We start from the raw sequence: 27,146 nt of genomic DNA on the forward strand, positions 1-27,146 counted from the left end.
CTAATAAATTCATTTTAATCATTCTCGTTTATCCCTTCAAAACCTATACCTAATATATCATTTTGCCACTTTCTCGAAGTTGCAATGCGAGAAGTTGCAATGGTATGTAAGAAACCAGTATTTAGATCCCCTTTTTAAAGCCATTTCACCCTCTGCTAGCTACGATCAGCAAGGTAATGGCATAGCATATTTGCCATGAAGACCTCCCAGCAGTCGTGCAATAATTGCAAAGAGAGATCTACTTTAAAAGCGCATTCGTCTTGTGGAGGAGGGGACTATAAAACCCTCTGATCCACAAAATATGGAAGCCGCCACTTTCATGGATTATCATGGAACAGCACAACCAATCCCGCATAACAAACATGAAAAATCATAATTTAGAATTGGCCAGAATAGGCCTCTTCACTTGCCTGTCACGACTGTTAAAAGCGTCATTGTAAACTCTATTTGTCTAGGGAATGAATGCCGTGCTCCATAGGGGAACCACCAACCACCATTCAAAGCTCGAGTTGTGTAGTGTAGATTGGATATCATATGGTTATATGGCCTGAGAGACATGAAATGTCCAATGCTTAACGGTATATAGTGTCTTTTTCCAATCTGATATGTCTGCCATAAAAGCCATAACACTCCATTTGCTCATATACATTTTAGCAGTGTTTATCTACATTTGATGAAATGTATCAGACGACATGCCACTACAGAGGATCTTTAGCCTCTTCAATGGAATGGAGAGAGAGAGTGAGAGAAAGAGAGTTTGAACTAAGAGCAATCAAATTTCTGAAGCAGCGTATACAATGTCTATGGATGAGTCCTCTCAGATGATCATGATCCAGCAAAGAAAGCCAATACAATCAAGCAGGAGATGTTGGTATGCACATAAAATGATAGAGAAGATGGGATGATCATCTTGCTCTCCCACCAAACAACCACAGAAACTAATCACAAGCAATAACCTAATAGCTCTATCACCTGCTGCTGTGACCACCATCAGCCAAAGCAGGTGCTTTGCAGACGGGGCACACATTCTTCTGAACCAACCACTTCTTTATGCAGGAAATATGGTACTCGTGCCCACAGTCCAACGTCCCAACTTCCTCTTTCTCCTCGTACTCTTCCTATTCAATAGTATCATTTGTGCAAGTCAGCAACCAACACACTCTCTCTCCAAACACGCTATATGCAGGACAAGCATCTCTCTCTCTTCACTCTCACAAAGACAAAGACAAAAACAAAAGAATAAGTGCAATCTTTACATAGAATATGGGACAATTCAATCTAATGAAAAAGGTGAGTGGATAACTTAGATTCATGCACCTGGCATATTATGCAGTTTCCTTCTTCCAACTGCTTGTCTTTGGAAATATTTTCAGCAGTATACGTTCTAACCTTTAAACACTTCAAGAAGATAACATCTTCAGATAATCCAGTATTCACATCACCAATACGCTCCTCTAGCGCCAGCAATTCCTTCAATTCACCAAGAATATACCAGTTTTCAATATAGAAGTTAAAGAACAGGAAAGAACAGGAAAAACTCATAGGAGCAGTTTAAGAATATTGTGCTCTCATAGTAATAACAAGGTACCTCATAACTCATGTTGTCTACATCCAGCCTCATATCACTGTGCTCATCAAACAAATCACTGGCACTGTAAAACATCAAATGTTGACCCAATGCAATATTCCTCTGCCAAAGCACACAAATAAACATAACTTTGAACATCGATGACACAATGTTTCTTGGACTAGCATTCCTACTCACACCAAAAATTTGGATGGAACAGTTTTCACAAAGCAAATGAAAGGCAGCAACAAATTATATGTAAAGAGCTAAACTAGCTACCAAAATAAAAAGTGTACAAGCAAGAAACGAGAGGGGGTTTACACACCTCAGAGTAGAACCTTTCAAGCCTTGGCGATCTCCCAAAAGAACTGCTACCATTATTACCAAACCTTTCGCCAACGTGCCTTCCAGTTACTAGAGACCCAGTGGAGGCATAATGGGTTTCTGATCCCAAATCCAGTAGACCAGCAGCATTGGAAGTCGTTGGAGCACGTTGATAACGATGATGATTGCTTATCAAACTGGCAACAATTGGCTGATAAGGGGTTCCTTGTTGAGCATAATAAGGACCACTGCCCCTAATCCTGGGCGTGGGGGAAGAATGATGAGGTATGCCACATTGAATGATGGAAGATCCTACTGTCTCCCTAGAAGAAGAACCACTCATGCTGATGGAAGTCCCAACTCCTATGAACCCATTCACATCATGATTTCTCAGGTTGTTCTCTAGTTAAATGAAAAAAGATAAAACATTTCAGTGACTAAACTACAGTGAGGTCGCCTACTGTTCAATTTATGCAATGAAACACAGAAACTAATCATCTACGCAAGAGGAGAAAATAGTTCTGCAAAGAAAAACTCAAATAACCAGCCAAAAGGAGCACCTAATAAGGTTATATGCATGCACACTATCAATTAAAACATGGACCAACCTGAAGCCAACATGCGCCTTCTATGGTATACAGCAGATGTGGAATGGTTCCAGTTGAATTGCATAGTAGAATTTGCAGTAATGACATCCCCATCCCCTAGCCAATGATCAGGAGCGGAACGGAAGTGGAGGCCAGATGAACGCAACATACTCACCTCTGGTTGAACAAGGGAACGGCTTCTCACATTCCTTTGAGACAATCCTTCCCCATCAATAATTGAAAGGGGATTATTTCCTCTGTAATAATCTGAAGCTGTGGAAGAACCCCAAGGACCACGCCTGGACCCAACAATTGGTTCTTCCCTCATATGTGGACCAGAAGAACTTCCACTACTGCAATACCCTCTGCCCCCTTCTTCGTAGGCCGCCAGAGAGCTGAATGAACTCTTCCTTTTACATACATTTCTACCATTGAACCAAGTTGAAGTATTACTGTTCATGTTCCCATAATAGTCTTCTCCCACACCAACACCTCTGTAGTCACCCGAGGAGGAAAAATGCTGGGGCCAATATGGAATGCTTGCACTGGAGGATGAAGGTGTGTTATAAACCAGTGTTCCTGAATTCAGACTGCTTGTCAGGGGAGGATAATCAGCAGTCCTTGATAACAAGTTTGAATCAGAGGTGTAATTCCACCGGCACCCAGTCATCCCTTCCCCATCATAGGAAGAGAAAGAAGCATTTTCAGAGAGGCTGGCCCTGCCTGCCACATGGTCACAAGAGTAACTGTTGCTTCCTGTTAAATAAGGATTCCTGATGTGACTGGAAGGTGCGTCTCCCACATGGTTGTTGGCATTTGATAAATTGTTAGTTTCACCCCGTAATGTGTGTGATTCAGCAGGAAGCGGATGGCTCCAGATTTGATCAACGTTCATATCCAATAATTGGGGATTGTACAGTGAGTTTCTGTGGCGGCCCATGCTTCACTAGGATTATGTCTTCAAATTTGCAACTGAAACCAAAAGACCAAGACGACCATTTGAATAAAATGGAAAAGAAACAATGATAATCATGTGCTGTAGAACTGACCCCAAAAAGTTGAGATAGAAGAATCTCATAGATTATATATCTTACTACCATTCATGGGAAACAAATATTTTTGCAACAACTCAAAAAAAAAAAAAAGATTCAAATACAATCTGAAGTTTCAACATAAGTCTCGAGTAATGAACCTGTTTAGGATATCATACGAAAGAAACCCATCAAACATGACCGTTTTCCCAACAAATGCAAAGTCTCGAGTAATGAACATGTTCAGTAATAAAAGTCCTGAGCCTTTGGTGGGAACATTCCCCTTACAGCCTTTCCTCCCCCCCACACCCACACCCACACCCACACCCACACCCACACCCCCCTTCCCCCCCTCTTCTCTTAAATGCGGAGAGACCACAACTTTCACCTAAGGAATGCTCTGCCCTTGGGTGAGCTTAGGCTGAGGTGGTTGAGGAGGAAGGCAAGCTAGCTACCTAAATGTAGGAGGAAAGGATTGACACCAAAGTGCCTTGAGGCAAGCTGCCTTTTAATGCACTGGAATGGATTATATTGGCATTCGACATCAAATACCATTAGGTGCTTTAGTGCCCAAAAAATTTAACATCACAAAAGTTCCTCAGTATCAATCAATCAACAACTGACATATGGAACTGCAGACACCATAAACTGAGATTAAAGAGTGAAAACATGAAAGTCCAACATAGCTATCACAAAACCTTTATCATAATTTGGATAATGTGTGTGTGGTTCAATGTTGTGAGGATTGATGTCAGCCTTCAAGGTTATGAACATTGATGGCAATAGAATCCATGGGGATTGGTTAGGTGCCTCGATCTCGCCCTCCGGATCTGGATGATCTAACGGCACGCGTCTCGGGTTTAGGGGAAACCCGGGACTTTGAGAACGCTCTCTCGGAAACCTCGCTTAGGAGCGAGGGCAGGTATACCAACCGATGAGAGAGGAATTTCAGGTGGATTCGAGACTAACTCGGGCTGGCTCGCGTGGGTGCCCTCTTAGATCACAAAAAAAGCCCCCCAGTCCTACAACGGGTTCGGAATCGCCTCCCTTGGTCGGTATTCTCTTGGTTATGCAATTACACAAACATGGTTAATTTTATAAGACAAGTGGGCCAAAGGACCCCACCTTGTCTTTGGTTGAATGTACACAAGGCGTGAACATTGAAAAGAGAAAAGAGAAGAAATGATGAGATGAGGATTGGGAGAAGGAAAGAGAGAGAAGAAGAAGAAAAGAAAGAGACATTTGACAGGGTGACTAGCCTAACACAGTGGCTAGATTGGCATGATGATTGACTTGTCGTGGTCGCAAGATAGGCACGATAACGTGGACCGGCACGGCGGCAATACTACTTGACGACAAAACACCAACACCAACCAGCCTGACACAACGGCTAGTTCAACGTGGCAGCAAGAGGGGCACGGTGACTCAGACCGGCACTACGGCAATACTGCTCAACGACGAGACTACCGTGAGAATGCTAGACTTGTCCCTTGGTCAAATGAGAGAGGAAGAATAAGAAGAAAGAGGGAGATAAGGGATAAAAAAAGCAGAGAGAGAGAAGAAGAGAGAATGAGAACATGAACGACGATGGACTTCCGTCGTCCATGATAGAGAGAAGACGCGAGAGAAAGAACATGGATGGCGATGGACTTCAGCCGTCCATGATAGAAGAAGAGACAAGAATGAGAAAGAAGTGTTATGCGCGGCGATAAGGATCGTCGTGCACAACATGGGAAAGGGGAAATTTGAACAGAGGCCCTGCTTGCCACTCGGGTTAAGGCCCAGATCACTGCGCATATTTCTAAAAGATAAAGGAAGACTGAGAACGTCATACCCGGCGATGAGCATCGCCGTGCATGACTGAAGAGGAGAGAGAAAAGAAATCAGAGTAAAGGCAAGGAAGGCAAGGAGGGGGGAAAAGAGGAAGACGAAAAGAAAGTAGAGAGAGAAGAAAGGAAGAGATGGCAAAGGAAAGTGAGGAGAGAAATTGGGAAAGAGCCGAAGGAGAAAGAAGGAAAGCGAGAGAAAGAGATTAAGAAAGAGAGAAGAAGAATAAGGAAAGAGGAGATGAAAGAGGTACGCATGACGCTGCCACTGCCGTAGGTGTCAAAGAGAGAAGAAAACAGAAAGAGAGATTCGTGCACGTGGGTGTCAGAGAGAGAAGAAAACAGAAAGAGAGATTCGTGCACATGGGTGTCAGAGAGAGAAGAAAACAGAAAGAGAGATTCGTGCACGGGGTTGCCATCGCCGTGCATGTTCTGACTGAGAGAAAGATAGAGTAGAGAGAGAATAAGGAAAGAAGGAGAAGAGGAAGAAGAAGAGAGAAGAAAATGCACACGGCGTTGCCATCGCCGTGTGTGCGAGATAGAAAAGAAGAGAGAAGAAAACGCACATGATGGGGCCATCGCCGTGTGTATGAGATAGAAAAGAAGAGAGACGAAAACGCACACGGCACTACCATCGTCGTGTGTGTGAGATAGAGAAATAGAGAGAGAAGGGAACACACACGGCGTTGCCATCACCGTGCATATGAGATAGAGAAGAAGAGAGGGAAGAAAACGCACACGGTGTTGCCATCGCCGTGTGTGCGAGATAGAGAAGAAAATGCACATGGCATTGCCATCGTCGTGTGTGTGAGATAGAGAAGAAGAGATAGAAAAAAACGCGCACGGTGTTGCCAACGTCGTGTATGTAAGATAGAGAAGAAGAGAAAGAGAAGAAAACACACACGGTGTTGCCATCGCCGTGTGTGTGAGATAGAGAAAATAGAGAGAGAAGGGAGCACACACGGCGTTGCCATCATCGTGTGAGAGAGATAGAGAAGAGGATAGAGAGAGAGGTTCGTGCATGGCGCTACCATCACCATGCACATTCGATCAGAGACAAACAGAGAGAAAGATCGAGAAGAAGAAAGGGAGAGAATGGAACACAGCGCTGCCATCGTTGTGTGGGTTAGAGAAAGAGAAGGAAGAAGATGACATGCACGGTTGTGCCACAGAGAAGAAGACGGAGCAGTCGAGAAAAGAAGAAGAAAGAAAGGAGAGAGGAACCAAAGAGAGAAAAAAAGAAGAGAAGATAGAGACGAGAGGAAGAGAGAGAGAAAGAGAGACAAGAGGAGAGAGAAAATTACCTTACCGAAGGGTACCGACGCTTTTCTTCTCTCTCCAAGACGCACCCACGAACTCAAAACAAAAACGCGAACTTTATAGATCAATTGACAGTCTGAGGGGGAATCAGGGAAGAGCCCAGAGGACCCTTTACAATTAGCTTTAGCATGTATTTATAGAATTGGGCCCAAAAATGGGTGGATGCCCAAAAACTATCTCAATTGATGATTACAATTATTTTGAATTAAAAGAAATTCTAAAAATGGGTGCAAAATGACTGTTTTGCCCGTGCCTAACAATTCGTCGAATTCCAAGACAGTCCCTGCTGCTGCCTTAGAACATACGTGATCGTCCATAAATGATCTGAAGTTGCTCTGGTGCCCGTTTGATCGACTTGTAGGGCTCGGCATGGCGATCGATTTGATACCAACTTCGAGTCATGGATCGTGTTTTTAGGCTACGATCATGACTTAAAATTTGGATGAATCTTGAAAACTTCGGATTTATAGTGCGCTTATTTCTTGATGTTTCTTTATGATTTCTTTGCTGGATCACACTAAGCATACCGTCACGATCGCGTGACAACAAAAGCAGCTCGATTTCGTGCCCGGACGAGGATTTGGCAACTTTGGAGTTTTGATCGGAATCTGAAATTCCGATGCTGGAATTGACAGTCACTTTATTGCCTTTGTGCGCGAAATCCGACCGTTCATCTTGTACAGGGTTCGGACTGGAGATAGCCCTAGACCTTACGCACGTGATGGAATTGGTCTCGCATCAATTCGATACCCGAACGTCGTGATTTGGCCACTCGAGCGAGGCGTGTCGCTGCTGATTTTCCTGCAACTTTCTTCACGGATCAGCAACTTCTCTTTAGCTTTACTCCCTGCTCGGGCATTGTCACGGGGCGTGCCACATATCAAAACGCTCGTCTTGACGAGACGAACAAGCTCTCAAATTTGAGCGCGATCCTACTCGGGACGAATGAGATATGGCCCCCGAAAATTACTGCCCGAGACTGTAAAAACAATCACCTTTAATGGTGATTTGGTGCAAAGAGGCCATAGGGATACTGTGCAGCCTACCCCTTTTTGGTATTTTACCCATAACTTTGTCCTGGAGTGATTGGTTAAGCTAAAACTTGACCCATGGGGGTTTTCGACCGTGCCAGATCCAATAGCAGTGGTCCCACAGCAATTTAACGCACCGAAAATAGAGCTCTAGTTACAAAGTCCGTTTCAGGGTGTTAGAGGCTGATTTTTCAAAATTGTTTCTTTGTCTGCACTGCCTTAGACACGTTGGATTGCGACAAACTTGGCAGGTGGCCTTTTGAAGTGCGTAAGAACATTCTGACTCGTTCTGGGGCAATTCTGAGACTGTCGAGAATTCCACTGTATGTCAAGGCTTTATTGACCGGCTTCTCTTTTTATTCCGCATCAGGAACCAAGGTGCTGAAAAATGTCTTCAAACAGGGATATGTCATATACATGAGGCCCTTATGAGTTTGGATGCCATACAAGACATATACCAGATGCAGAAGATAAGCACAGCAAAGTGGAAGGAAAGATCAAGGGTGAGGGCTTAGGGAAAAATTGTAAATCGAACTATAGAAAGATGATGCTGAAAAAATACCTCAAAATTGGCACCCAGATCAATCTATCTATGCCCTGCAATGGGATGTAGATTGACTTCAGGATTTCTGCAAGTCAACAAAATCTATGGTCTCATCATCCTTAAGATTTCACCAGGACTTTGGCATTCACAATTCTTGGCTATCAATTCTTATCACGCTTCCCCAACTAACTTCCTGACATACTACCAAGTATAGCCTAGGGAAGGTTCTTCCCATGTGGCACCCACTGATCCAACTCTAGAAATTTTCATGATAAATGCAAGTTTCCCTGTCACATGAAGAGAGTGTCAAGAGCATAGTCATTAGAGCAGGAGGTAAAGCTGAAGCATGAGCTTGGGATCAACCCATGTCTAAAGCTCCCTAAATTGGGAGCGTTGTTCTGAGAATGACCTGATATATTACTATAGGTATAAGGAGCACCCTTTGTGTGAGTGCGTGTGTGCGTATGGAATTATCTATACATTCACAATGAGATTTCTATAGCTTTAAAGTCCACTAAAAAATTAAGAAAAATGACATTGTAGAGTCATGATAAGAACCAAACTTAGGCACCAAAGTCCCTACAATGAAGCAAGCAAGACGAGGTGATTCACTGTCACGAGAACCACATGCTTTTGGACAATCGGATGTTTCCCTATTTTGGGACAAGAGTACCCCTAGGGTCTAAGCCGACTAGGGTGAATCCAAGTCAGCCGCCAATTGTCAACCACTGATGTGAATCATGACCATAAAACAGAAAGCAAAAATAGTCTAAAAGTGCTAGTTCGCTAGAAAATCATCAAAAAGCTAAAAATAAGCCAAAATTGAAAGCGAGCTCCATTTGGCTATGCCATGCCTAGCCAAACTCCTTGAATCTAAAATCAACAGTCAAGACGTAGTGATAATTTTTTTAATATAATTTACAAGGAATGACAAGATTTACCATAAGGATCCATAATAATCACATATGGATATAACACAATCAAAGTATATTTGCAGTACTCACAATGTTACGGAAACAGTCCCGCGAGGAAAGCAACAAAATAGCTCAAGTTATGTCTTGTTATTCGATATTAAGTTTTTTTTACCAAATATACATTGATACAGATATAGACAACGGAACAGGTACAGGGAGGGCGAAATAACTCAGCAATTCCTGAAATCCAGGACACTATAAAGATGCAAGTATTAGTGATAAATATACATCAAAGCTTATGCAGTGTGTATGAGATGTGTCTGTGTATTGAACACATAAATAGGTACATAAAACATATAAGAATGCATGACTTTATATTCCCTTTATTTATTTATATTTCACTAACATTACTTTGTATTACATTGTATTACATGTAAGTCTTCTTCACATACCCGAAGCCTGATATATGGTAGTCCAAAAATACGCCAATTGAAAAAGACTAGCTCGAACAGAGACATGGTGAGTATATAAGAAAACTGAAGGTATGTTGGGTGGATCACTTCAGTGTAGGCACCCTGTAACCAAGTAATTTCTATATGCAAAATCCTATCTGGCTCTCTTCAAAATTATTGAGCGTAAATACTACAAGCAATGAAATGAACCGATTGTAAGCCCAAAAGCACCAATGAAGGGCTTCTGTAGTGCCCAGACAAAATGAAAACCTATGAATCAGCAAAAAGACAAGAGATTAGAAGCTGGCATACCGAAATAATCCCAAACATATTGTAAAATATTCTCATTTTGACAAAGCTTGCCCCTGTGTATCAGCTTCAAAGAGTGAGGAATCAGACAACACAAAGTAAGCTTCTCTTTGTTGGAGTTCATATATGACAAAGCTTGTTACAGAAATGCAGGTTGTGAGGAATGATACTACATGATGTAAGCTTCTCTTTGTTGGACATCCTCCCTGTAAATTAATTTCACTTCACAATCACTGGGAGTGCTCCATCATGTAGTCTTAGATCATAATCTGGTTGTATGGGGAAAACAAGCCTCAAAAATAACTCTTTATGCAGTTGTCCCATAAGAAATTTGGTATAAACAACTAGAACAAAAAAGGTCTGAAAATCCCTGTTTGTTCATTTGGACCCAGTGCATCCATTATCTGTTTATGCTTTCCTTCAAGAACAAAAAATAGTGAGACAAATTGAGAAATTGGGATATTGAATCTTTTGGAAGGAAAATGCTGAAAAGAAATGAACAAAAGTCCCAAGATGGATAAACTTTATGCTGAGACAATTCCTTTCTTGAGAAGCAGGTTTACAGGCAAAATTTAGAAAGTGTGCTTGAACAGATGCAATGCCTGGTTAACTTGATAATGAGTGATCATAGAAATTTGAAGTTTCTCATTCATCCACTTCGATCAAACAAGAAATAATAATTTTGAGAATATCGAAACAGAAGGGAAAAGCTAGATGAAAACAAGGAAATTACAAACAGAACAACTTATCAATGATGTTCTTGGATCAAACACAGTGGGTTCCTTAAAATCCTTAGAATTTGCAGAAAGTTAATGATCATGTTGGATCAAATATGATGACTTCCTTAGGTCTCCACACTCCATGCTGATCAGAATATTTAAAACTAATGATGAAAGAGGTCAATAACAATGTTGTGTTCAAAAACTACATAGGCACCCTTAGCGTCAGTGGTTCTCCATCAATTTCCTTCAAATATTTGGGGGCACTTGATCATGAAACATTTAAAGCTACAAAGGATTTTATGTTATTGTAGGAAATTTTTAAGGAATGAATTACTCTACAGTTCCTTCAGTCTCTAAAGCAAAAGGCATCAACAATCTTGGGAATTCAGTCAATTAAAATTATTGATTATGTGAGTAAGCCAATTTTCTACCAAATCCGTCTCAGAATTTTAAGGGGCAGTTATAAAAATAACCAAAAAAATCCTTTTAGCCCACAAAAGGATAAATCAAATGGTTCAGAAAGGCCAGGGATATTCTCCTCCAAAAATAAGATTAGATGCAGCATATGAGAAAAGATCCAAAAATGGAACTAGAAATAGCATATGATAAAAGATCCCCACCATATTCTCTAAATCAGTGCATTAAATTATATCTCTACAACTAGACATTCCTTGGTTTGAAATTCTCTCTCTGAACAGGCATTCTACTTTCTCAGAATGTTGTACTTTAAAGAGTTTGAGACGTAGAAACATCTTAAGCAAGGAGATGAATTGTTTTTGGTTAACCAATTTGCATAACTTTATAACTCATTCAGAATCAATTACAAGAGTTCAAGATAAGGGTAGCTGTCCCACATGCAAACATTATGTTTGTCCCCCTTTTTCAAAATTCATCTTTTTGATAACTGAGGACCCAAAACCCTTCTAAGCCCCTCCAAAACCATTTCTGCCCTAGAAAAATGGATTTGGAGTTCCTAAACAGTTCAAATGTCAACTGATCAAGGACTCCAATGAAATTGATGATTCAGATTGCACGTTGAGGTGACATTTAAGGAGCACTTTTAGGGCCCTAAATCCATTCTTTCATAGGATATTGATCTCAGGGGTCAAGAGGATGGATTTGCAAATTGCAATTTTTTTTTGCTAATGTATGAAAAATGAGGAGGCACCACAGTTTCTCAACTGATGATCCAGCCACACCAATTAACTTTCCCGAGATAAATCAGGATAAATATCCTCAATCTGCCTTCTTTTTAGTCATGAGTTATGAGTTTAAAAGACTTTCAGAATCAATCAAGAGAGTTCAAGAAAAAATCAGGTTACTCTATCTACCACCTTTTTAGTCAGGATTTAGTAGCTTTTGGAAGGATAATAATCATAAAGTCAACAAGCAATTAAATAGTAGTTTGAATTACTTAAATATGAATAGCATTCAAAAAAAGTTGCTCAAATATAAATATGGAAAAAGGTGAACTGAATAAAAGAACATATTCTGCACCAACATTTAACCCAAATAAAGGCCAACAAAGGATGAGCTTTTGTTTGTCCTTTAGTCAATTGAAGCTCAATTTGCAGACTTTTGAGACGGAAAAGAATTAAGCAACCGCATATCAAAATCACACAACTTCGATTACCCTGTTCTGAACTGCCTGTTCTTTACCAATTAGCACCCCGTTGGATTTCTAGGCCAACTTGCACCGTAGGCCAATTTGAAATTTGTTACCTGCAATGTGACCTCAAGGGGCGATTGCTTATCAAATTTCAATTTGAAATACTACTGGAACCCCAAATTAAGTTTTTTGCAAAACTACTCTCAAGATGTTTAGCAAAAAAACTCTCTCTCTCTCTCTCTCTCTCTCTCTCTCTCACACACACACACACACATCCCACCTCTACAACCAACACAACCTGCTCCACCACTACCACTACACCACCTCGATGCCTACCACTGTCACCTAGCTACCACCACTACTCCACCTTTGCTAACGCCACTGCCTAACCACCGCCACTGTGACCTGCCACCACATCCACTACCGCCGTACCACTACCACTAAACCCAATAATGCACTATCACCACCACCGCCAACGCACTACACAATAACACACTGCAATTCAAATGAAAAATTTCAAACACCCCTAAACAGCGAAACATAATTTAAACTTTTGCCATTTGGTCAATCAGAATTTGAGAAAAGACACCATTTGAATTAGCATAAATCAATGACAGTCCTTAGCTTTCTGTTTCTGTGAAGATGGATTAGCATAAATCTTCAATAGCCTATTTGTTAGTAAAAAACTGCTCAATTTCTAGACTTCATAGATGGAAAAACGTAGGTGCTCATAACCAATCCTCAATTACTCTGTTCCAGATCCCGTTCTATATCAATTAGTCTCAAAACTCTATTTACATTACCCAAAATTTTGATAGAAATTTGAAATTACTAATCAGGGAAAGATAAAAACTTGAAATTCTAAGTTGAAAAAAGATGAGAAGTACGAAGGGAACCATTAGATCAGCTTGAAGCAATAATTGCAATCAGATGCTCGAGACAGATTATGTTTCGAAAAATCCAGAAAATATGATACTACTGTTATTGCTGAAATTGATTGAAATTTTGCCCAACTACATATCCCTGTGAAATGAGTTAGTGATATGGAATCTGTACGAAGTAAGCAAAGTAAGCCATTGTGGAATCTTAACTTAGAATATTTGTTCTTTGGCTCCTATGAATACTTCACATTAGGAAGGAAGATGCAAGATGACTGCTGGGTAATGGACCAAATATAAGTTTGCCAATATCTCTGCTAAAAGAAGGTGCATTAATGGGTAAATTTAGATATGACTAATTCTAGAATAACTTTATATTGGCCTTATATTTGGCAAGATGATTCCATTTGTCGAATAATTGCTGTGTAGTAGACCAAATATAACTTTCTAGCAACATCTGGCTAAAAGCAGGTGCACTAATGCATTAGAGAACATAATTAAAGACCTTGGCCTATACGCATTTTCATAAGCATTTTGCATTTTGTCCAGTGGCTGGGAATCCATCTCACAGAGCTACCAACAATTTAAACAAATGGAGGTTGTAAAGTTAATTAGAAATATGTAATCCAAAACGAACTTAATAAGAATGAACTGCATGGACTTTTGAGGTGATGGTGCTTCCCTTGTAATTGTATGAAACCGTACGTGTACCCTCAAGATACTCTTAATTCAATACAGCTATTCGTGACATGCTATAGCTACAGGGTTCTCTTGGTTGCAAATCTTAATAAGTTGTCATAGATGTTCTTATCGAAGGACAAATGGCCTTTTTTTTTAAGTTAAGGATCCTAAAGAATCGATGCAAACAAGCATCATACCCATATACATACTTTAGTTAGAAGTTTCAAATGCATGTAACCTGATCGAAGGATCGAGTTCAATTGGGATATCTCGAGTGAGAAAACTGAAAGGCTTTCCCAAACTCCTGCCTGTTCAGTTCACAAGCCTATGGAGATTCAAGTAGGAATTCTGGCTGAAGCTATAGGAAGCCTATAGAGCTTCATGCAGGAGTTCTAGTCGGGAAATCTTTGTTTGTGGGTTTCTGAGTAACAACTATTTCTTCTGTCTTAAATGGGTCAAATTATTTCTATGGGCTCAGTCTATAAAAGTGTCTCTTGTTGTCAAGGATAAGATTAAGTTTTCTACTAAAAATAGCCCAAAAGAATCAGATAGTGGATATAAAGAATGGCTTAGGGAAAACTACGAAATTACGAATGGAAACCATATGTGGGGCTAATATTGTGTTTCTTGATACTGCTAAGGAAGTTTGGGCTACTATTCATGCGATGTTATCTTTTGATAAAAATATCTCTCAAGTTCATCGACTTTAAGGGGCCGTTTGGATACTTGAAAATCTATTACGTGATAATAGATTACAAGGAAAGCAGAAATATGACATTTCCACTGTTTGGGTACACTTTAATAGTAAGGATATGACATTTCCACTGTTTGGTTTGGGTACACTTTAATAATAAGGACATGATATTTCCACTGTTTGGGTACAGTAATAAGGAAATCTGTTTGGATACACTTTAATAATAAGGAAATGGAAAGAGATTATGCGAGATTACCCGAGATTTTCCGAAAAATCATGAAATCCATTACGCGCGGTGAGGGGTAAAAAATCTATTACACGTTTGACGGGTAAAAAATCTATTACGCGTTTGACGGGTAAAAAAACTATTACGCGTTTGATGGGTAAAAAATCTATTACGCGTTTGATGGGTAAAAAATCTATTACGCGTTTGACGGGTAATCTTTGGAAATCTTTCGCGTGCGTCTCTCTGCCCCATCCTGTTTAAAAAAAATATTTCCCTAGTTTATACTGTATTGTATAATTATTAAGGTAAATAGAAAAAATATTTCCCTAGTCTATATTTTATTGTTGTATTGTAAAATTATTAAGATAAGTAGAAAGTGAAATTAGGGATATGAAAAGGGTAATCTAAATTGATTTGAACAGGTATACAACACGAACTTAATGATGAACAATTTTCTATTGAAATCATAATAAAAAAATTTCTACATCTCTCTATCCCCCAATTTGGATTGTAACCCTCATCTAACTCTCATATAAAAACAAAAAAAGTTCTACATCCCTCCAATTTGAATTGTAGCCCTCATCTAACTCTCATATAAAAACAAAAAAAGTTCTACATCCCTCCAATTTGAATTGTAGCCCTCATCTTACTCTCATATGAAAACAAAAATTTTTAATAATGGGTAAATGAAAGTAGGGGAAATCTAAATTGATTTGAATACGAGTAGAAGTATTCGTAATTAAAAAATTTCTACATCCCTCTATCCCCAATTTGGGTTGTAGCCCTCATTTGAAGGGCTCAGCTCATATAAAAATAAAAATAATAAAAATCATAATTGATAATCGATGAGAAATTACACAACACAATCATAATAAAAAATTTCACACAACATAATCCTCATAAGTGATTAGTAAATAAGATACATCTTTAGTCTCCTCCAATGCTTCAAAATTTTATACTGCAATTACCAAACCTTCTAGTTTACTAATCAAACTTCTTCCCATTTTTTAATTTATACCATAAAGATTTTGATTTTGGTATCATAAATTTATTGCTTATTTAAAATTATATAGAGAGAGACATTTGAAAGACTTCTATAAAAAATAAATAAAAATAAGGCTTATCACAATAAAATCATGTTATTCCAATCATATTATTCCAATGACTTATCATGTTGAAAGCAAAGTCTAATGATGTTAGCCAAACATAGCCATATTTTTCATATTTGGTTGGTAATGCATTTCTCATATTTTTTAGAGAGAGAGCCAAAGACTAGAAATGTATTTCCCAATTTGCATCTAAATACTACCCAAGTGACAATTCATTTACAGGTAATGTATTACTCAGTAATGTATTACGCCAGTAATATATTTTACGGACAATATATTTTCAGGTATCCAAACGGCCCCTAAGAGAGTATAGTCCTTTTACATCAAGGTGACAAAAGTCATAAAGAATATCACAGCACACTCTAAGGCATATAGGAAGGGTTAAACAAGTACCCGCCCTTATCAAATGATATGGAGCAACTGAAGAAGCAACTAGAAGAATTTAGAGTTGCAAAATTTTTGTCTGCTCTTAATTCCAAGTACCAATCCATCCATGGACAGATCTTAGCTAGCAATGAACCCCCCTCTCAATAATTTATACTCTCGTCTTCGATGGGTTGCCTTATCAACACCTCCATCTAGTGTTGTCAGATTCACTTCGGAGCCTTCTTCAGTTTGGTAGGAAAAACGAAGTACCAATTCGTCCGTGGAGGGATCTTAGCTAGCAATGAAACCGCCTCTCAATAATTTATACCCTTGTATTCCATGGGTTGCCTTATCTACATTCCACACCTCCATCCAGTGTTGTCAAATTCACTTCGGAGCCTTCTTCAGTTTGGTAGGAAAAACAAAGCAATTAGGTGCTTCAGCCGATTTGGAGGAAGAATTCAGAATCTTTAAAAAACTGTGATATAGATAAAGTACATACTTGTATATAAAAATATATTGAAATAATAAAAACTTTACAAATAAAAAATTCAAAAACAATAAATATTAAAAAATACAATTTTTTGCTTTAGTCGAAGCTTCCGAATCACACCGAAACGGCCTGAAATAGGTATAGCTAAGACATTAAGGGTTTATGGAATTGTTTTTCTAATTTTAGGGGTTGAAATAATCCCCATAACCTATTTAAACATTTTTGGGGGGTCTTTTTCCCTTTTGGATAATTGAAAAAAAATAAAAATATATATATATATATATATAAAAAAAAGCCCACGTCCCTGGGCACCCGCCTGGGCGCCCGCCAAGGTGCCCGTGTGGGCCGCCTGGGTCTAGGCATGCGATATTTTGGTCCAGGCCGCCTAAGCGCCGAGCGGACCGTTTTTAAAACATTGGGATCAACACCTGTAGAAGAACCCAAACAAGACATTGAAATAACAAATAAAATCGCAAATATTAAGATTCTTAACTAACCTTTTTGCTCAATCTTCAATACTTAGAAGTTTGAGATGTTTTCCAATTTCAAATGCTTCCTAAAGGCGTTCTTAACAATTTCAAAATTCCACAAAATCAATTCCAAACCAAAAGGATGATGTTTGGATACATTTGTTTAAACTTTGAAATACCCAATCAATCTCACATAAATATAAAAAAGTGCTCTTTTCAAAAAAAAAAATCACTCCAAAAGAAAGCAAACGGGTTTAGGTTACACAAGAACATAACACCCCCCCCCCCCCCCCCCCCCCACCTCTTATTTAAGGGGGGAAACAACCAAGAATGCCCCTCTACATGGGACATTTTCACCCCTAGGTGGGCACCCACCCACCACCCAGAATGGCCGCAGTGCCCAGGCTCCCCTGGCCAGCCTAGGCGGCCACCTAGGCACTAGTTAGCCGCTTTTTAAATCACTGCATCATAGTAATACTTCTAACACTCTCAGACATCCACAATTGCTTCAAATCTTCATATTTGGAGAACATGTGCTTGAGGTCCTCGTAGTCCTTCACATTCAAAATTTTATATTCTTTTAACAAATGCAAAAGACTTTGCTAAGGTAAATATAATTATAGTGGTTCAATTTTCCCACAAAACATGAGTTAAAGAAACATTGCTCTATAGCAACAATTTAATTTGTCTTAGAAGGGGTTCTTCCTACTACATAAACAAAACCTAGTATGGAGGGTTAAAGATCACAACCCTGCTATTTCTTGACTTGGTGATGCTCAAGGACATAAAGAAAGGGAGGATGTTGCAGAGGTTTTACAGCAAGAAGCATTACAAATTTATCAAGAATCATTCATTTGTACTCTATCTAGTGAGGAAGCTCGATGGAAAGAAGCTAGTGCGGCCAAAAACTACGAGGTTCCTAACCAATTTCGTTACTTTGCAAAGCATATTGCAGCAGAAGGATGTCTTGGGGGCCATGGTCAACTCAAGTGTTTGGGTGGATTTTATATGGGTAAGAAAGAGTAGTGGGAGGGGTATGGCAGACTCAATCTTTGGTAGCCAATTTTAGACTGCAGTTGCCAATGTGATTAGAGTCACAGAGCCTTTAACCAGGTGAAGTATGAGGATTGAACCCTTGCTGAAGTTATTAAGAATTAAGTATTGGCATTATTCAGAATTTATTGATAAGAGATGGCATAATAGTTGTATCGCCCCACACATAGAGCTGCTTATTCGCTTAATCCAAAACGTTTTTGCAAAAAATTAACATGTTCCACCCATCTAGAGATTTCAAAAGGCTTGCCCATATCATGATTCAAATTTGGCACCATAGTTGCCAATGTGATCACAGTCACAAAGCATTTGGTGAATGTATTTAGTATTGCCGACTTTTATACTAAGCTTGCCATGGGTCATATTTTTGAAGCAATGGATAGGTAAAGGAGGCTATTACTGCAACTTCTAAGTACAAGAAGTCCAAGTACAGGCAATATAGGGAGATAATATATTGATAAGAAATGGGACATGCAGTTCCATCGCTCATACATGCAGCACTTATTGGCTCAACCCAAAAGTTTTGATATACAACAAAGTGACATTTTTCTCCAATCTAGAGATTTCAAAAGGCTTGCATACCATGATTGAGATGTTCTGTCTTGATAGACATATGAAAGTGAGGAATGGGACGGGGATGAGCATGTATGAGAAAATTCAAGGAGATTTTGTCAGAGATGACAGTGAAAACTTGCGATGATATCCAGGTAATTCAATTTATCCTCTGTCTTCAAAGTTCCATTATTGCATGTATTAATTTGTAAATTGATTTTAGAGTGTCTATTTATTGGAGTTCAATACAAATTACGATCTCGAACATTGTTTTCTATGTTGTTCAATGTCAGCTGAATGGTGCAAACTGCAAACTGGTGTAAAAACTTGGCGAGCTCAACTCAGAGTCACGGAGTTACTCAGCCTTGGTAGGTTACCAGGACTACATCACCCCCCCACCCCAACCCCAAGCCCTTCCCCCAAACCCCCCCCCAAAACAAAAAAGACGAAACTCTTAGAGGGGATATTGTAGGTTCGCTCGCCTAATTTCTGAAGTAGTAAAATATTGAGGAATGTAAGACCATTCGAAAACCACATGCTCAAACCCAATTGACCTGCTCAGACCCAATTGACCCTGAGGAAATGGAGAATCGGTCATCAGGCAAGAGTAGCCTCTCAAAGGCATGGAAGACATTCCACATAACTGGATGGAGATGGAAGCCCTACTAGGAGGTAACGTTTTTGACAGGTATTAAGCTTTAAGTGCTTGCTTTGGAATTTTGGTTAACTCAAGGCTCCTAGGTTCATATGGTATGTTAGTAATATAAAAGTAAATACAAAATCTTTCTCATAGGTGGTGGCAATTAGGATTTTAAGGGTTTCACTAGAGGCAATATCAATGATGAAGGTGATGGAGGTCATAGTGATGATGATGAAGAAGGCAGTCAAGATTAACATCACATAAGACTTGTTTTCCTGTGTTTTAGCATTTACATGTTATTTAATCAATTATGTAACAATCTAAAATTGGATTTTTTTTTTTGCTTTATGTGTTTATGATTTGTGGCTGTCAAAGAGAGAGAGGGACACAATTTATAAGTGCAGTTGTGGAGCTTTGTAATTTGAATGAACATGGAATTCATTTTACTAATTTACTTGCTTAATGCCCTTCAAAATTCACAAATACAATGTTTAACCGGTTATGACTTGTGAAAAAGTGCGTTGGTGCAGTCCTCCATGTGACATTTTTACAATTTTGTAGTTTGTACTGTTGGCTTCTAATCTCATGCATTTATGATTTTATAATTTCCTTATTTTTCAAAACAATTTTTGTGAAATTCTTGCAATTTTTCTATATTTTATCAGGTTCTTTATTTTCATCAAGTTATCTGTATTTTATGATTTTGTATATTTGACTGGTCTGACTGATAACCATTCTCATGCTAACTGTCTGATCGTACCAAATGCCCCCATTGGCCATTGTCGTCACACACACACACACAACCCTAACCCTTCCACCCAACACCCCAATCCAAAAAAGATAAACCATAGATGCCTATGTCACACAACTAATCCAAAAGTTTAGGAGCATATTTCCTCATGGCCTAAATACACAGCAGCAAGGTTTTGTGGGATATATAACTAGCTAGCTTTATTATCATTTAAGTAACAATACTAGTAGCTATGCATATTTTTGCACATTTCAACAATGGAAATTGATCTACAATGCAACATAACATCCTTCACTGAGGTTCTAGTTTGCCTTAACTTCACTGAGGTTCTACTTTGCCTTAACATTATGGGATGTAGGGAAAAACATGATTAGCAAGCTTCCTTCTGTAATGCAATGAGAATGCAGTAAATAAAATGGAAGTAGTCCTGCAAGTTAGTGAGTTCATGCTCGTGGCGTGAAGAGTGAATATGCTTATAGCATCACATCTTGTGCATCAACTAGTAACATATGAGCCTCAATATTGCAATCTACATAATTACAACAAATGATGAAATCAAAAGAACCTGCAAACCACTTGTCAAAATATCATTAGGAAAGAGAGATCAGCTTTCTTCCCCACCTGCAATATGAAATCCCACGGAGCAGAAAAGGCTCATATATAATGAAAGGATTTATTTGATTAATTTGATAGCAATAGTGTAGATCCATACATGATAATGTTTATCTCCAAACACAAGGCTACATTCAAAACAGGGAGGTCTCAAAAGTCCCTCAAAATTTGAGCACCAAATCTCCCTATAATGAAAACCAGACACATATGAAGGCAATTTGAAGTTTTCATACAACAAAGCCCTCTAGTATTACATCTGTCAAACTCTATACCATATACAGGAGGCACAACATGTATCGACAAATGATAAGCTTCTCTCATATGAGGTCACAAAGAGTTGCCAAATGATTCACCTTGCTTCTCGGATTTCCAAGAAACCCTATTATATGCAGAAAGACGAGCCAGCACCAACGCAGCTCAAAACTCAAAAAGTATTGTTCAAAATTTTGGTGGACTTCTAAAAAAGAATGAGAAGCTCCATCCCGCAACCACAGCACACGAAGGTAAATTCCCCAAGAAGTGAAAAGCCTTTCAGTATTCCTTCATGACTCCAATTTTTGGAATTAACAGGAGCAGAAGAGATGAAATAAGTGTACTTTTCTCATAGCAAACCTTGCCTGAGACAACTTATCCTCGAATCGAAGCACGAACGACTGTCTTGAATGGTTTAATGTCCAGGGAGTAGGGAAGATCCATTTGTCATCAATCTTTTGTTTTTGCCTTTGTCGTTTGAGCAACAAATGATTACCTCTATGTCGCATTATGCTCCAGATCACTCTAATTATCTTTAAGATCCTATGAAATGCTCGTTCCACCTGAATCCCCAGCAACATGGGTAGTTAGCCCAGTATCCCGCATATACTGAACCAGTCGGTCAGCGCATCCAAATGGCAGAAAATAAATCCTATGATGTAAGTACTAGTACACCATCAGAGGATGAATCAAACTCCATCTTGTCACCCAAAACATCATGCACATTTCTGACCAGTGACATTCCCCACTGTCAAAAAGCAGAACATGTTGAAACTAATATAGAACATGGCCTGCAATCCATAAAGAAATTCAATTTTCTTAGCAAGAAAGTGTGAGCCCAGCAAAAGATCTAGGCAAAGCAACATCCAGGACTATACCCATCAAGCAATCATACAAGGCAACAGAAGCTTATTTTGTATTAGTATGATGACTGGAAAAGGTGATGTACTTGCATCAGAATACGATGATAATCGATAGTCACACCCTCATTCCCATCTCCTCATTGAGTACCAGACTCCAAATAGCCAATCTTGATGCCCCAAAACCAGTAACAACGCTAGTTCAGATACTGCTGCAATTCAAGAATACAGCTGCACAATTGCAACACTCCATACCAACAAGATTCTGCAAGCTGCAATTGAATCCACCCATTACACATTGAGCTCAATATCCAAAGAAATTTTCTAATTAACTGAAGTTTCAAGAAACTGAGATAGCTCAAGCTATCTCGCATAGAGGCACTTTCAACCATGGCCAACAAAGGCCATCATAATGTCCACGACACCTTCTATAATCTGTAGATAGGCCAAATGAAAATTAACCAACCTATCTTCTAGAAATAGCTATCCCTATGGCCGCTTATGAATACAAGCACCATCAAATAAATAAGAGTGTAGAAGGCAGGATGGTGGTTGCCAGAGTACCATGCAACCAAAACCCACAGATGTCGGCAAGTAAAACTCTTGAGTTGTCCAGGCACAAAACTGTGACATGAGAAGCAAAATAAGTCCTGCAACAATAATGCTAGTGAGGAAGATTTTGCAGCGGTTATGTCTGCCTTGATAGAGAAACCTTAAATCTCTACCTTAGTCTTAATAAACAGGTATAATTAGAAAAGGATTCTAGATGCTGAAATTAGAGAGAAGTCTAAACATATCACCCTTATCAAGAAGTAAGAAAGGGGAAATAAAGGAGAGAGAAGTCGTACAATACCAACCTCAATTACCTGATCATGAGAACACCCAAACAAACTAGCAACCTTCATAACACCAGACAAATTAGGGTTTGGTATTGGATCTCAAAGAAACAAGGGCTCCAGAATGCAAGCATGACAATAAAATATTGCCACCAAGTACCAACAAATCCTGCATATTCATCAGAACCAACTACATCTAATCACTAGCATGAAGAAGATAAGATTACTGAATTTGAAGACTGGCTCGAGTCGGATTGACTAAATCCAGCAGATGATACAGTCACTAAGACATTTAGGAGAATCTAAGTATATTATCTTCACCAAACAGAAATCCCAATGAATGAAACTAAGTATAGGTGACAACTAGACATGCCACGGTCATCCCCATATTATGACCTTGAGAAGAATTTCAATTCTCACTTCCCAAATATCAAAACAAGGACCACGCTAATATATTACTAACCGACATCCAAATTCTTCAAAATTTGGGGAATATCTAAAATATCCAAGAATGTTTATTTCAAGAGGCATAAATATTATCTTTATTTTTTTCTCTATTCTTCGTTGGCAATCCTAAGTTATTGAAAGCAACAAACATTGGACGAGTTATGAGGCAACAAAACCAAACTTGCCAGTGCCATAACACTTAGCCTGCAAATCTTACACCGAAGGAAATACATGGGTCTGTACCAAACAGATTGGCAGGTCCAGAAACAATGGAATGTTCACTTAAAATAGACACTATTCAAGAAGAAGCAGCAGCAGCCGCAGCATCCCCTTTCATCTAAAAAGGAGACTGTCTCTTAAGACCATCAACAATATGCTAAAACTAAGTCCCCAATATCCAAAGGCCATTAGAATCACTATCGCCTACAACACAAGGGATCATTAAAAGGACAAATTTCTAAATAGATATTACAATTGGATTGTTTTCAAGTTTCCTTCTTAATTGGACAATAAGAACATATATGCATGTACCGACCATGCCATCATCAAAAACTGTCAGAAGGATATAAACACAATTCAAACAGTTAACTCATCCAATATCAAACCCTAATTCTGTAACATATGACCCATTTATACTGCAACAATCAAACAAAGAATAATTATTATTATTATTATTAATAACAACAATAAAAAAAACAGCAACAATAATAACTATTAACAATAAAGAAAACAATCATGTAACAAAGAAAACAGATGATCGAAACCCAGCAATGAATAGAAAGCACAGCCAATTACATGTAAGAAAAACATCAGGAAGACAAACAGATCTTCATGCATAACTACAAAAGCCGAAAAACGAAACAGGAGGGCTCACCTTGAAATGGATGATTTAGATGTGGAGACCACAAAGGGTGTGGCCTTACCGTTTTAGATGCCAAAAAATCGCAATCAAAACTAGGTTCAGAGTGCAGAATTAGGGTTTCCTAGAAACTAGGGTTTGATGCTCTCCTCTGATCAATTCTACCGAGGCTACAGAAGGCCCGAGTGTCTCTCTCGCTCTCTGTATCGTGCTCTCCAGAAACCGAACTTGTATCTCACGTTGTTTAAACGCAGCAGCGAACGCCATTTAAACACAGAGGGCTCCTGTTATTAATTTATGATAATCATTGGGAGAAATTGACAAGTGTTCCAATCAGAAACACGAAACGTGTCGAATATGTATTTCATGTCGTTTGTCCGGATAACGTGTTTCGTTGGGGAGTGGGATATCCCCGGGCGTGAGAGAGAGAGAAGGCTCCTTGTCAAAAAATTATAATTATTCTTCGCCTTAGACTTTTTCCCACGAGAAGTGCTTTGTAATACAGCTATATGATCGTCGTCATGTAGAGTTCTAAAAAATAAAAATAATAGATAAACATATTAATATAAATGATGGTATGATATGTCGAAATACGTAGAAATGTGGGCTTTTTAATAAATCTATTTTTGAGATAGATTTTGAGACTTAATTTTTAAAGACATGTAATCTCTAACATAAAGATCGTGAATATAAAATAAATAAATAAATTTTAAAAACTAAAAATAACAATTCTAGTAAGAAAATGTATGGACCATTAGTTTCCATTTGTTTTTAGATAGAATACCTACTTGGGTCTATCTTTAAGAATGATACTTTACATTTTTTGAACCGCATATGTAGAAATGCAATTCAGCCTGCATGAAATAATTTTCCATGATAACGTGACTTAAAGTGGTAGAATAGTAGGGAGCCCTACGCATTGACCAGAGGCTGAGGTATGCATTTCTCTTTGGGAGCCCCAGTTATATATATATATATATATATATATATATATATATATATATATATATATATATATATATATATATATATATATAAGAAAAAGCTGGAATTAGCCTACTAGCTCATATGAACATATGAGTCCAACGGTTCAGATTGAATCTGGGCCAATTTGACGATCACGGATGTCCAGGAGCACTTGAATTTTATTTATTTTTCTACAAATCCAAATTACTTGAAATTTTAGGTGTGTGTTCTTCTCATCAAGGCACCCCCAATAAAAATATAAAAAAAAATGTATTTTCGTCATTTTATTTTTTGTGAATAAATTTTTTTATATTTTTATTAGGTAACACACACCTAAAATTTTAAGTGATTTGAATTTGTAGAAAAATAAATAAAATTCAAGTACTACCAGACATCCGTGATCATCAAATTGGCCCAGATTCAATCTGGGCTGTTGGGCTCATATGTTCATATGAGCAAGTGGACTAATCTTAGTTTTTTCCTATATATATATATATATATATATATATATATATATATATATATATATATATATATATGGAAAAGTCTTCCTAACGCCTATAGGCGAAAATGAATTATTATTTCACCAACCTTCATTACCGTCCAAGTTTCATCGCGCAGTCACGATTTTCTGGTAGTGTTTTATTTTTCATTTTATTTCTATAAATCGGAATGCCCTGAAATTTGGAGGGTATGTATATCTTACTGAGGCGCATCTAATAAAAATATAAAAAAAAATTATCCGTGAAAATAAATTGATCAAAATACCCCTGAAATATTTTTTTCATGTAAAATTGTTTTTTTATATTTTTCGAAGATTCCCCTATTTTTGATGAATACATTTCCAAATTTCAGGTCATTCTAATTTGAAGCAAAAAAATGAAAAATAAAACACTACCGGATAATCGTGACCGCACGATGAACTTTGAACACTGATGGGGGTAGATGAAATCACTGTTCATTTTCGCCGATAGGAGTTACGTAGTGTTTTTCTATATATATATATATATATATATATATATATATATATATATATATATATATATATATATATAAGTTGTTTGGCTTTTGCTTTAATATGTCTAATTGCGAGAGTATGCTGCTCCCCCCAATCTGACAGATTTTTTCGAAGTCTTTGAAAAAGGGGTTTACAATTAACCGCCAGATTTTTATAATAATCCGCAATATAATTTAGGGACCCCAAAAATCTTTGCAACTGATTTTTTTCTTTTATTTCATCAGGATATTTGTCAACAAATTGCAGAACCCTATCAATAAGAGTTATAGTTCCTTGGAAGATGTTGTGTCCCAAAAATCTAATGTTATTATGAAATAATTTAATCTTTCTGGCAAAAACTACCAATCCTACCTGCATAATTATTTTATGAAAAATAAACAAATGTTTCCAATGTTGTTCTATTGATTCAGAGCATACAAGTACACCATCAACATAAACAATTGTAAAAGTAGTTTATGGATTCAATATTTCGTTCATAATGTTCTGAGATTCATATGGGGCATTTTTTAGTCCAAATGGCATGACATTCTATTCATAATGCCCAAATGGTACAGTAAAAGCAATTTTATATTTATCCTTTTCAGCTATTTATATATGTCAATTTCATATCAAATTTTGATAATACAGTTGCCTTAAACAATCTATTCAGTAAATCCCTCTTATTAGAGATTGGACAACGAATCCACCTCAAGGCTTTATTTAATGGTTTATAATTAATTACTAATCTAGGAACTTCTCTTTCTATTTCAGCTGCTTTTTCTACATAGAAGGCTGGATAACTCCATGAGGAGTATGATTTTCTAATAAGTTTCTTACTTAATAAATCTTGTATCTCTTTCTTACAAATTTCTAATAATCTACTATTCATCTGAATAGGTCTGAACTTTGTTGGAATTAGTCTTTCATTAAATTTTGGTTCATAAAGTAATTCTACCATGTGTTGTTTCCTGTTTCATAAGGCATTAGGGATTTTAGCACAAACTTCTTTTTCTAACTTTTCTTGAAATATTTTTATTTCTTTTTTAATCTATTGGGATTATAATCTTTTTTCAATTGTTTTATAGTTTATTTCTTCTTTTAAAGAGAATAGAAATTTCTCTTTTTTTTTTAATTGATTTTGAATCTGATTGATTCCTTTTAATTTTGG

General features: G+C 37.9%; 1 protein-coding gene across 50 annotated transcripts; it reads right to left on the reverse strand.

Moving 5' to 3' along the window:
• Positions 1–756: 756 nt before the first annotated feature.
• Positions 757–24,254, reverse strand: LOC18440378 (uncharacterized). Of its 50 annotated transcripts, none has more exons than XM_088873874.1 (11): positions 24,031–24,254; positions 22,740–22,878; positions 22,340–22,523; positions 21,967–22,145; positions 21,115–21,804; positions 9,597–9,866; positions 2,500–3,450; positions 1,893–2,293; positions 1,589–1,690; positions 1,318–1,470; positions 757–1,118 (listed from the first exon to the last, which is right to left on the reverse strand). In XM_088873874.1, the coding sequence occupies exons 7-11, from the start codon at positions 3,416–3,418 to the stop codon at positions 969–971; spliced, it is 1,725 nt and encodes a 574-aa protein (XP_088730000.1). In that variant the 5' UTR covers positions 3,419–3,450; positions 9,597–9,866; positions 21,115–21,804; positions 21,967–22,145; positions 22,340–22,523; positions 22,740–22,878; positions 24,031–24,254; the 3' UTR covers positions 757–968. The 50 variants fall into 50 exon arrangements, with proteins under 50 accessions (XP_088730000.1, XP_088730002.1, XP_088730012.1 ...); XM_088873876.1 differs by having other exon boundaries at positions 21,963–22,145; XM_088873886.1 differs by lacking the exon at positions 22,740–22,878.
• Positions 24,255–27,146: the final 2,892 nt, after the last annotated feature.

This window comes from Amborella trichopoda, chromosome 8 (genome assembly GCF_054954075.1).
Source record: "Amborella trichopoda isolate Santa Cruz 75 chromosome 8, AtrichopodaSantaCruz75HAP2 v2.0, whole genome shotgun sequence".
Taxonomy (NCBI): Eukaryota; Viridiplantae; Streptophyta; class Magnoliopsida; order Amborellales; family Amborellaceae; genus Amborella; species Amborella trichopoda.